The 13042-nt window shown below is 49.9% G+C and overlaps 1 protein-coding gene across 2 annotated transcripts in view; it reads left to right on the forward strand.

Moving 5' to 3' along the window:
• The window catches only part of Sdk2 (sidekick cell adhesion molecule 2), a 271968-nt gene extending 259196 nt beyond the window's left edge, over positions 1-12772 (forward strand). For both annotated transcript variants that reach the window (XM_060386445.1, XM_021634998.2), the window contains one exon: positions 7282-12772. In XM_060386445.1, coding sequence (XP_060242428.1) covers positions 7282-7635 — 354 coding nt within the window. In that variant the 3' untranslated portion in view covers positions 7636-12772. The remainder of the gene's footprint in view (positions 1-7281) is intronic.
• Positions 12773-13042: the final 270 nt, after the last annotated feature.

Consider the following 13042-nt stretch of genomic DNA (forward strand, 5'->3'; position numbering starts at 1 on the left):
GTCCCCTACAGTTTCCAGAACCCTCCTCCCATTGTGCATGTTCTCAGTAACTCTGACTCATGGAGGAATCTTGGAGCTGAGATGAAGACTGACTAAAGAATGGGCTAGAGACACAAATCAGCAGATAAGAGTACTTACTGAGCATGCATGGGTCCTGGGGTTCAGTCTCAGCAGCACTTACACCAGCGACACTCACAATCCAAGCACGGGGGTTGGGGGTGGGGAGGAGGTAGAGTAGGAAATCCAAGACTATCCTGGAGTTCACACAGGTGCAATAGTCTGAGATTCTAGCTCCTTAGTTTGGGGCCCAGATGCCACACTGTGCCTGCCCGTAGAGCTGGGTCTGGGCTTTATTTCTATACTATCCCAAAGCCACCTATGGAACTTTCTAGAAAAGTCTTCTGCTCTGTCCAATGAGACATCTAAGGGAACCAAACTCCTCTAAGTGGAGTTTCTTAAAAAAAAAAAAAAAGAGAAGGGAGGGGGAATCAAGCTCACCTTTAAAGAATAAATGCTCTAGAAACTAAAGTTATTCCCCATCCCCCTCCACACTTCTACATTCTTCACACCCTCCCAAGCCCCACAGGACTTTGGTTACACATGTTAGGATGATGGTCGCATGACTCCGGAGGGCTGTGATGGGGGACGTGTTCGTTTGAACGGCGTGTGGTATGATGCCGGAGACCTCCGTGGGAGCCACAGGATCTCCCAGTGACCCTGTGACTAGAGAGTCCTTAGTAGCCCTTCACACTGAGCAAGACAAAGTCGAGCCATGCAGCACCTGGCTCCTCACAGGCCCCAGAAAAGCCACAGGGTAGGAGTCCGGGGCTTTCAGCTTACCAAACCTTTGGCTTTAGGACCACCACAGAGAACCCAGGTTCCAAGAGGCTGTCACTAGAACCCCGGCATCTCAGAGACGAGGGTGCCTGAAAAGACACTGAGAACAGGGCGTGAGAGGGCACCCATCCCCAGTGTGCTCCTTGCACTCTGTACTGTCATTAAAGTGTTTGCCTAGCTGTTGGTAAATAGCCACATCCCTGAGCTTTTAAGTGTCACCAAGAGACCCCAGACATATAGCTTTGCCACTCTGTAATTACCAGGAACACAGGACCCTGATTCTAGATGGCTTTCTTCCATGCTTCTTGACAACCATGGGAACTGTGTTTCTGCATCAGCCTAGGGCTTAGGACAGCTCCAGCCGATTCATAGGGAGGGGCTGTCTGTGACTTCTCTCAAATCTCTCTCTCTCTGGTCCTGGGAATGGAACCCCAGGTTCCCCCACTTGCTGGGTGAGAATTTTAACCCTGAACCATATCGCCAGCCTCTGGCCCATTTTCCTGAGCCTATTCTCAGGACATGGAGGTGATGGGGACATGGCTGTGACAGCACCCCACCCCCAGAAGCTCCTTAGGGTCTGCAGGGTTAGACCTCTGACGCCCTCGTTGCAAACATCCAGGAATGGCCCCTGCCAGGGCTCTCCGGGTTACCAGTCGAGCTCTGGAGTGTAGCAGATCCACCCCGATGGTTGTCCTGGGCAGATGACAGACGCAGGCCCCTGAGGACCAGCAACCATTCCCCCTCAGTGTCAGTGGCTCTGAGAGAATCACTGCCTCTTGGAGGGGTCCCCTCCCCCAGGCCTCCTGAGCGTGAGAGGTGCACAGGCAGCCTGGTTTATATTCTGAGTCAGGCCACCCGAATCTCGTTGTCCAAACCTGCGTGTGAGTCTGTGCAGCCTTTCTCCTGTGAGACAGTCACAGACAAAAATGTCAGTTTGATTTACAAATAAACATAGAAGACGCAGTGTGAGAAAGGCCCCCAAAAGGGTTGTGGGTAAAGTACTAGAAGAAGAGTCTGGTTTATCCTAAGGACCCAGGGCCATGCCTCCAGAGATGCTAAAGAAGTCCCCCCACCACCACCTCAAGCACAGGAAAAGACACACCCAAAGAAATTTGCCTGTGGCTTGTTTGATGGAATGTCTAAAAATGCAGCCTGGCTGCATTCCAACTCATTTTCAAAATAACAGCACAAGTTTAGTTGAAAAAAAAAAAAAAAGTGTGTATTTAGCACACAAATACATCTCAGTGGAAAAGAAACACTGAGCCCAAAGCATATATCTTCTGATCTTGACATTCGGTTCCTTAGTGGTATCATGGTTAACCGGCTTCAAGCTCATTTTAAAAGAATTAAATCTATGTGAAAAAGTATAAAGAAAACGTGTGGGACCAATCACGTCTAATATTTATTGAGTGTATGGAGCACTTGCTAGGAGTCAGGATGGCCTCTAAGAACTGTGGGTAAATGACACTCCGTGGTCCCCGGGGGCCCTGGAAGTTACTGGTGACATTATGACTAAAGACAGTGGGGGGCAGGGAGCATGCACACCTCAGAACTCCCAGTTCCCTGCCATACCTTTGTTAGTCCACACTTACGCAGGCCGGGCCTATGGAAGGAATAAGTGCTGACTTTGGCTGTGGAGCTCACTCACTCATTCCTTCCTTGGGATGTTCATTCGGCACTCATTGGTCCATACTACCGAATAGTACCAGGCACTTAATGGCAGGAGTTGCAATGGGAAGCAAGAGATAATCTTGGTGATATCCTAGGACAACATCCGTCCCAAACCTACCTTGGGAACCTCCCTTATGGCCCTTCACCACAGACATCCCTGGCAGCTAGGCAGCACAGGCTGACATTTTTAAAGCTGTTTTCACACACGGAGCCCAGAACTCTGATAAATGATCCCTCAAGGGGACATCAGCGAAGTCCCCTGAAGACTCAACCTATCCAGCTCTGATTTCCCAGGGCCCTTGCAGAAGTCACTCTGGCCCAGAGCTTAGCACATCCAAGGGGCAGGCCCAGAGCACTGTGTCCAGAGTGTGGTCAGACAGGACAGAGACCCCTTGGGACCCCAGATGAGAGAGGGGTGTCTCTTATTCTCTGAAGTTCTCAAAATAGGGACAGAGACATATGCACAAACTCTCTCTCTCTCTCTCTCTCTCTCTCTCTCTCTCTCTCTCTCTCTCTCTCTCTCTTCCTGGTCCCAGATCTCAAACCTGTCTCTTAAGCCCTGAGCCTCTACCAGCTGAGTCTGGTACAGGAGATGGGCAAAGAAGCAAAGGGCTTTGTCTTCTCTTTGGGGTTTCAGCTTTTTCTCTAGGATTGGCTCTCCTTGTGGGTCCCTCCCCCACTCCTGTCCCCCAGCCTGGCGTCTGTTCTCCTGCTCCTGAGACCGGGTAATTGCTGATTGAGTGGCTTTGAGGAGCTGTTAAGAGGCCAGGGAACTAAAGCAATCGCTTGATGATGGCCTGGCGGGATGGCCCCTGAAAGCCCCCTTTGTGCTTGCCTGCTCCTGGGAAGCTGCCTTCAGTTACCGAGAGAGAGGGCTGAAAGCTGCAATTGGAGCCCCTGGTCCCCCTCACACTCTTTCTTCTCACCCCACCCCCACCCTGAAAAGAAACAGATGTTCAGGGAGGTGGAGGCGGGAGCTGCCCCGTTAGTCTGAGGCGGGGGGGGGGGGGGGGGGGCCTCTTCCTCTTTGGCCTTGGGGAGCTGGAGGAGGGACTGGCCAACAACTCAGACCCCACCTCCTGAGCACACCCCCCTTCCAGCCTTCCCATCTGTCAGGGCTGCTGTCCCACAGCGCCAGGCATCCTGTAGGTGATCAACAGATAGCAGCTCATGGTCTGAGGTGATACAGATAAACAGACTTTCAGATTTGGGCCTGGAAAAGCCAGAGAGGACAGGCCCCATCCCCAAGCCAGCTCCCCCTCCCCCACTGTCAGTTAGCAGAGGAGGCTGCCCCATTCCACTGAAATCACTGAGGCATCCTCCAATTCCTGACCCCTTCTGATCTCTCCCAAGAGGCCTCTGAGGCTTCCTACTGAAACTCTGTCCCTGCCCCAGTCTTTCTCCCCAATAATACCATTTACTTTACTCTTGCCCGCTTTGGCTCCTTTTGCCTCATAGATTACCATTTTACGGACTGGTCCACCAAGGCTGAAAGCCTGATAGTGGCAGTTACAAACATCCCACCACCTCTCACCCCAGAACCTTAAGCATTGCAGAAGTAGCACACAATGATCTGGGGCTCCTCCAGAGGAAGCCTGGGGCTAGCCAAAAATCTAGAAGCCTCGGAGATGCTGGCAAACTCTTCAAGACAGGAAGCCAGTGGAAAGATCTGCCTGGCACTCTATAGCCCCAGACCCTTCTGGAAGAGAGATATCCCATCCACCCACCACCCATATCCACCCCCTCACCTCACCCTCACATCACTGCCACAGACCACCACCATCACCCCAGGCCCCTGCCTCAGGACGTGAGCCTGGCCTCAGCATATGGAAGCTATGCTGTCTGTGTCTTTTGTTCTGGGTAGGCAGCTGGGCAGACACACACACACACACACACACACACACACAAAGGCTGACATTGTGCTGCCTTGACTGAGAGGCTCTCCATTGTGGGCTTTGCCCTCCTGGGGAAGATGGCTCCTGGAAGCTGCAAAGGGAGAAGCTGAAACTGCAAGGGGGTGGGGGCGCAGGGGGTGTGGAGGGGAAGGGATGGAAAGGAGGGGTGAGCCAGAGAACTAGATTAGCAAATGGCTGGGGAGTGTTGGTCTCCCTGGGAGGCAGGGAGGGGCTCTCATCTTCCTCTTCCTCCAGGAGCTCCAGATGGGAATAAGGGCAAGTTAAAAGAAAGGGTGAACTTAAGAAAATCAGGAAGACCTGAGCTCAAGCCCCGCATACCCAGGTCCCGGGAAAACCCTCACTCTCTCTGTACTTGTTTCCTCTTTTGCACCCAGCATCAGCCCTTAAAGCACCCATGCCCAAGCAACATCAGTGCTAACTTAGCATCAGCACTCAGCACGTAGTACCAGTACCTGCACACCAGTAGTACTCACTGAGTACTCACACAGCACTCACACAGAATAGGTACTTCCATGGTACCAGTACCCACTCAACATTGTACTCACACAGCACCCTGAGTATTCACAGAATCAATACTCCATCACATAGCATAAGCACTCACTCAGTGCCAGTACCCATGAATCATCGGTGCTCGCAAACACCAGTATTCACGTAGCATTAGTACTCTGGCAGCATGCATACCGAAGCAGCCCTAGCATTCACATAGTAAATTCACAGCCACAGCACAGAGGTGTAAAAACCAATTACAGAAATGCCGAGTCGGCAGCAGCTCCTGCCTCCCTGGAGCACTTGCCTGAGAAGTCCTAGCCCTGCCTCTCTTGAGGGTCTAGATGGCGCAAAGGTCTTGGTCCCTAGAACACGCTCTACACATTCCCATCTCCCATGGCTCAGGCCTGGGAACAAAGTCACCTCCAGTTGCTCCAGCTGTCAAGCAGGACACAGTGGGTCACCCCAAGCTCACTGGTGTTGGCCAAGCTAGGTTTTGTCACCAGCACTCTCCTGACAAGCCTGTTTTCCTTAGGTTCAGGGACACTGGTGGTGGGCAGGGGAGAGGAAGGCAAGGCATTAGCTGGGTAGGAACCAGACAGCCAGCCTTGGTGACATCCTCTGGGCTGCATGTCACTAAGTGTGCCTTTCAGCATCCAAGCTGGTCTGTTCCCCAGAGTCTCCATCTGTTGTCGTATTCCTTCTCAAAACATTGCTGGAAGCTTGGGGTGGGGGAGGGGGGAGTGGTAATTTTAGCTCCACAGTTCAGAGCTTACAACTCAGATTGACTTGTCTCCTGCAGAAGAGGCATGTGCACAGAACTGCAGACTGTCATAACAGAGTTAAGAATAACTGGATATTTTACACGGTGGGGGCAGGGGGCACCTCCGAAGTCATCATGGGAGAATTTGGAGCTTTTGGTGGCATTAAAAAATGTTTCATTTGTGTGTGTGATTCACCTACATATGCATGTAGGAGCCCAGAGAAGTTAAAAGAGGGCACTAGAGTCCTTGGAATTACAGGCTGCTATAAACTACACAATACACAACATGGGTGCTGAGACCCGAACTCAGGCCCTTGGGAAGAGTGGGAGATGTTAACTGCTAAGCCATATCTCTAGCCCCTGTTGACACGATTTGCATGACGATTTCCTTCCTTTTTTCTGAATCATATATGGATAAAAATGTGCATTTTTCACTGTCCGGGACTTCCCAAGTCTTGGTCTGGTTCAAACTTTATTTCTTGTCACAGAGTACAGGTACAGGTTAGAATGTGTTTGGGGCCTAGAGAGATGGCACTGTGACTAAGAGCACGCGTTTTTTGTAGAGGACCTGGTTTGATTCCCGAGACTGAGATGACAGTTGCTCACAACTGTCCATCACTCCAATTCCTGGGGTCTAGTGCCCTCTTCTGACCTCTAGAAACCAGGTGCACAACCATACATACAAGCACAAACACTCATACATGTTAAATAAATCTTAAAAAAAAAGCACCTTGTCATGGATGGTCAAACTGTCCTTAGTGGAGGACATCCATGGCATCTGAAATTCCAGCACTCAGGAAGCTGAGGCATGAAGACGGTCACCCACTTGAGGCCAGCCTGAGCTATGAGCATGCTATAGACCATCTTGAGCTAAAGAATGAAATCTTGTCTCAAAAACCAATAATTAAAAAAAAAAGACACTAGACAAAAATATATAGCATGGACACCTCTGTGTGGAGAATCCAGAACAGGTGTTCCTGAAGACAGAAAATAGACATGTGATAGTACTGGGGGTGGGGAGGAGGTGGAGAGAGGGCTTAATAGGGCCAGGGTTGTACTTTGGGGTGACCAAAATATTTGGAGCTGGATAGGCCCGATGGTTCACAGTGTCATAGCCTGAAGAAGGCTGAACTGCTCATTCCAAAATGGCTGGCTTTATGTTAAGTGAAGAATAAAGGTTAGAATGTAAGTATGTAGGTCTTGCTTGGTGGTATGGTTCTGAAACCCTGGCTATCATGAAACTAAGCAGGAAGAACACAAGATGAAGGCCAGCATGGTGAGTTCACAGGCAGTCTAGGGAAAGCCTGTCTCAAAATGCAGTGTAGCTCAGATGTAGAACGCTTGCCTAGTGTGAGTGAAACTGTAGTTTTCAAGCCTTCATACCACAAAGGAAAAAGACTTTCTTCCTGCTCTGACAACACATTGGTAGCCATCTCATACCAGCTGTCCCTGAAGAAAGAGAGAAGGGGATGTGAAGGGACTGGTAGCAGTGAGGGGCTGAGATCAAGTCTTGAAAGAGGCAGCACAGAGAATGGAGCCAGGATGTTCTGTGCTTTTGAGCCCTGGCCTTCCAAGGACATTGACACCCCTGGTTCTCTGTCCTCCTAGGGAAGTGACAGCGAGTATGAAGTGGACACGAACCCTCAGAAAGCCCACTCCTTCGTCAACCACTACATCAGTGATCCCACATATTACAACTCTTGGCGGCGCCAGCAGAAAGGCATCTCTCGGGCCCAGGCCTACAGCTACACAGAGAGCGATTCTGGTGAACCTGACCACGTCACTGTCCCCAACAGCAACAGCACCCAGCAAGGCAGCCTTTTCCGGCCCAAGGCCAGCCGGACTCCAACGCCCCAAAACCCCCCGAACCCCCCAAGTCAGCAAAGCACCCTCTACCGTCCCCCCAGCAGCCTCGCCCCTGGCTCCCGGGCACCCATAGCAGGGTTCTCATCCTTCGTTTGACATCAAAAGAGGAAAAAAATGAAAGAAAAGACACCAAAATCCTCCTTTGCCACTTCCCAAAAACGCCTGCCAGAAAACACACAAGAAAGCCCCACCAAGACATCCAATCAACTTTTCACCTCCCAAGTTTATTTTTCCGGAGATTCCAGGGCCAGCAAAGCCAGTGTGGAGGAGGGGGAGGAAAAAGAAATCCACAAGAGTACTTGGACGCATGTGACCTGCAATGGCTTCACATCCTTGGGGTCCAATTTGTGGTGTGGAGGGCTTGGAGCACTGATAGTCTCACTTCTGCCGAGGACAGAGAAGTTTGGGACCCTGGAGAGAGAGGCCATAAGGCAGGTGGGGTGGAGGGATCTAGAAGCTTCTAGACATACAAGAAGCTTCTCCTTTCCGGCTTGGGCTAGATCCCTGGGTTTGCTATCCTTACTCTCTGGAAAAAGGATGGATGCCCTAGAGGTGAAGCCGGCCTGCTGTCTCTGGCTCTTCCTGGCAGGTGTCCCATGGCCTTGTCATTCCCGGGCCCCGCCTCAGCACCCTCCAAGGGCTCATTGCCTTTGCTCAACTTCTCCACCAAGCATCTGGCTTATTTTGAGAGAAGAGAAGAAAAATCAAAGGGTGAGAATCCACTTAGCAACTTCCTTGTTCCTGGGGAAAAAAAATTTTTTTTTAAAATTGTGAATTCAAGGAAGAGGCCTAAGGGCTGAGAGAGAATCCTTACACAGCTGTGTAACTGAGACCTGCCTCCTGTTGCTTGGATTCACTTCCCTGGATGCAGATAAAGAGAGGTGACCTCTAGGGAATGGAAACCTGGGGTGCGGGCTCAATACTAAGGGATGCTTCAGGGAGATGTCCTGCAGAAATTCAGAGATGCAAGGACGAAGCCTTGACTGTTTTCTGCTGATCCACCTGCCCAACGCTGAAAGGAAAATGGGTTGGGGGTGGTGCTTAGGGTAGGAAGCTCAGTCCACCTAGGGGAACAGGGAAGTTGTATGTTCAGATGTAACACTTCCTTCTGAATGTACACCTTCTGGCTAGCCTATGCATCTGCCCCTGTGAACTTGCAGGAAAAGGGGTCCCGGGGCCCCTCTCAAGAGGATACTCTGGGGCTTCTTTGCCCATCAACATTCTCACTTTAAGATCCGTGTACCCAGTGTCTCTATCCAAAACACACAGGTGCCCTGAGGGGCAGCCCAGTCCCTGGTCCTGAGGGTTTACAAAGAATCAAAGGTCACTTCAACTCCCTCTAACATCTCCCAGGCTCGGCTCAGTGAAGGCAGAGCTGGGAAGCACCAAAGAAGGGCCAGCTCTAAAGCTCTGTCCGATTTGGACGGAGTTTCAAATTCAGGGTCAGCCCAGCCAGGAGAGGCCGGTCAGATGGGATCAAGGGACCAGAATAGCTAATGGGAGGGAAAGTTGTCACTCCCAGGAATGTTCTGTAAAAAGCCGCGGGGGCCTGAATTTCTCATCAGCTTTGGGCTTCCAATGCAAGGATTTAGAGAAAAGGTTTTCTAATGTCCCAGATTGGCCTAGGTCCTTGGGGACATCAACCAGTCTAAGGCTCAGGCTACGGCTAGGAATGCCTCCTTCAGAGACTTCATTGGGCCATGTCCATTTCAATATAGGAACATTCTTGCTGGGAGTGTGTACTGTAGTTACTGCTGGCCTTAGAGGAGAGCCTGTAGCTGCCCTCAGCAATCCCCGATCGATCAGTCACTGCTAATTCTCACTGGGCAGGGAAGTCAGGGCCAAAGTCCTGAGTAAAGGACACACTTGAGTACTAAGAATGTGAGTACTACACGCCTGGCCCCTGGGATATGTGAATGAGGAAATGTTGGAAGCCAGGTCAGCGGGCAGGTGACCCAACTGCTGTATGTAAAGAGTGGCTTTTCACAGTGATGTCTCCTAAGCAGATCCTAAGGCTCCTAAGCCAGGAAGCACAGACTTGTCCTCAAAGGACAACAAAGGGATGAGGCCTTCCCCCTCCAGGAAGTCAGCTTTCCAGGGCTACCTTGGGCTTTGTCAATCAGCTGGACCCCAACCCCTGCACCATCTGGCACCTCCAGAGCCGCACATCTGCAGAGGCTGCATGAGCTCACACTGCCACTCTTCGTCCCTTATTTCTTTTTTGAACAGCTTCATCTTTTGTCCTGTCTTCAGAGGCTTTAACCATTTAAGGATGTTCTGAGTTTACATTAGGGAATTATTAGCCCAGCTCAGCTCAGCCCAGAGGGAACTTAAAAAAAAAAAAAAAAAAAAAAAGCATTTGTGTGTATATGTGTGTGTTGCACATGAGGCCAATTTTCCTTTGCCTTTAATGAGTCACCTGGTGCACTGAGATTCCCCCTCCCCCTCCCGTGTGCTCATTGGAACCCTTGCTGACATCCATGTGCACGTGCAAACTTGTGCTTACGTACAACCGTGCAAAGGTAGGCACAGAACATGCATCTGTACGTGTTAGCAAAGGGGCTCTTGCCATGCCCTCTGATGGCTCCTGGTTGTGTCTCATCCCCAAGCGGCATGGATAGCCTGGGTCACTTGCACTTGGGGTTATCAGTGGGACCTACTGCCCAAGCCAGCTGGGCACGTTACAAGCTGCAACTCCTAGATGAGCCTACAGTGAGAGCCTCCACTCAAGCACTACCTGCCCGGGTGAATTATTGCGTCCACAGTTGCCGCCACATCTCGACACCTACGCCCGGTAGGTTTCCAGCCCTGGAACTCTAGGTAGTTTAATATCTCTTGGCTTTGTTTACATTTCTGCTGGGCAGTGGAGGGTTCCAAAAACTCCACCCCGATACCCTACCGCATTCTAAGAGTGTGGTGGGCACCAACCCTGGGCAAGGGGGAGCTTTCAATTTCCTGAGCCTATGAGGCCAGGGCTGCTGTCTTGTGACTCTATGAGAAACGGGTTCCCAGAAGGGCACGCCTAGCCCTTTTGGTGTTACCTCTCTGTGGCCTGAGGAAATCTGTGATGTAGCCAGGAGCCGGCGCTTAGCATGCTGGGGCTGCTCTTTCCTCTCCTGGCAGTGTCACCTGCATTCTTGCAGGCTGTGCACCTAGATTGCCAAGATGAACCAAATAGCTACTCTGGGTTCCAGAAGCATTTTCCTCCAGAGAGCTGCAGGGAGTTTACAAACCTGAGCTGCCTCTCCTAGCCCCCTCTCCACCCCAAACATGATACTACCAGGAGTCAGAGGGAACAAGGACACAGCTGGGCTGCCTTGCCAGCCCTTGTTTCTTGAGGCCTTCTAAAGGTGCCAGAGCCTCACCTTGGGCTGTCCTAGGCAGGGGCCCTCCTCGCCTTCTCACACAGCACGGGGAAGGTGTTACATGCTGCCAGCCAGACAGGCGGTCAGCAGGGTAAAGAGGGGACCCACCACCAGCCACCACCAGCTCCCGAGTGCCTCTGTAGTCCCATACAGGGACACCCATCCTAACCAACACCTTGAGCACAGGTGCCCACCCCCTAGGGACAACCCCCTCTTCTCTGTTTCCATAAAAAAACAAATCCAAAGCATCTAAATGTGTTACCTTTTTTTCGCCCATATAGGCTCCCAAAACAAAACTTGGTACAAATCTTTATTTTTTTGATTTAAAAGCTATAATGAAAAATTATAGGGAGAGTATTCATTATGGCAGGTGTCTATCTGTAAGAAAAAAATATATATATCTATATGTCATATAGCTTGTTAGCAAGTTTATTTTTTAAATGAAAGGTAAGAAAGAAATTGATTTGAAATATATACCACAACAAGTCCCATGTCCTGTCAAACTGTCAGTATTTTATAAATAAACATTTTTTTTTTTTTGGAGTTCTGAAGTAGCAGTCATTCTTTTTTCTCAGTACAAATTCTGTTCCTCAAACATATGTTTCTATTTCTAGCTATGTGAGGATTGTGAGGAGCAAGTCAAGGGCAGGACTCATCTGCCCTCTTAACCCATCAGGAGGTGGTATCTATTCCTTTAAACAAAAAGTACTGCTTCAGCCCAGCATGCAGGAGCTCTGGGTTCAATCCCTAGTACCAAAAGAAGAAAAAGAATGTGTTGTTTCCAGTTTGGCGGATAAGAGCCCCTTAGATGTGTGATACAACTGATAAGGGTTAATAATGTCAGCAGCAAGAGGTGGGAGAGGTGTCTCAGTGGTCAAGAGCACTAGTAGTTTTTGCAGAGGGCCCAAGCTCAGTTCCCAGCACCTGCATACTTGGGCTGCCCACAACCACCTGCCATCCAGTTCTAGGGGATCCAGTTCCCTTTTCTGGCCTCCATCGTCACCTGTATACACACACACACACACACACACACACACACACACACACACACAAATGAACTTAAAATAACTATGTGAAATAATGATGACTGCAAAGGTGATACAATCCTGCCACTCCTTGCCCAACATGGGTCAGATAATCACTTGATATACAGTAACTGGCTAAGCCCTGCGATGATGTGACAGCGGAGGAGGGGGTAAGGAGCAGAAGCTCGCTCTTGGGAATCAGCAGGGCCAAAATTTGCATGTATGAAAGCGGTCCGATTCCGGAAGCACAAACTCTCACAGATCTGGTAAGGCAGTTCCTTGATAGGTTTTTTGCTTCTTTGGTTGGTTGGTTGGTTGGTTGGTTTTTGAGATAAGGTTTCTCCCTGTAGCCTGGGCTATCCTGGACTGTGTACATTAGGCTAGCCTCACAGAGATCCTCCTGTCTCTGCCTCCCAAGTGCTCCCAAGTACTGGGATTAACGGCATGTGCCACCGCACCCAGCCTAAGGTTGTTTTTAATGTTTTTGGCAGAATTTTTTGTTGTGAATTTGTTTACTTTTTGGGGGGAGGGGGCGGGCAGAGCCTTATATCACAGACTGGCCTGGAAGTCACAACAATCCTCCTGCCTCAGCATCCCAAATGTTGGGATTACAGGCTGTTGCACTGATCAAAGTACATTTAAAATCACTTGGGAGGCAGAGGCAGGAGATCGCTGTGAGTGCGAGGCCAGCCAGTGAGACCTGTCTCAAAAAGAAAAAAAAGTTTGAAATGGAGAAATATATGTAGATTAAATACTTAAAATGCACAAATGTAAATTCGTTTACTAATCTGTTGGTATTGAGCCATGACATTATTCTTTTTTTGCAAGTTGGCAGTTCTCTATGATCATGTATTTTGCATAAATCTCATCTATTTTGCATAAATCACATGAGGAAACATTGGTGTGTTCCTCTTTCTGCTTTTCTCATTTTCTTCTTTTCTTTCCTCCTCCTTTCACTCCTCTCCTTTCTCTTTTTTTTTTTTAATATTTATGACGTATACAATATGTGCTTGCATGTACACCTGCACGCCAGAAGAGGGCGCCTGATTTCATTTTCGGTGGTTGTGAGCCACCATGTGGTTGCTAGGACTTGAACTCAGGACCCCTGGAAGA

Source organism: Meriones unguiculatus, chromosome 7, assembly GCF_030254825.1.
Source record: "Meriones unguiculatus strain TT.TT164.6M chromosome 7, Bangor_MerUng_6.1, whole genome shotgun sequence".
NCBI lineage: Eukaryota > Metazoa > Chordata > Mammalia > Rodentia > Muridae > Meriones > Meriones unguiculatus.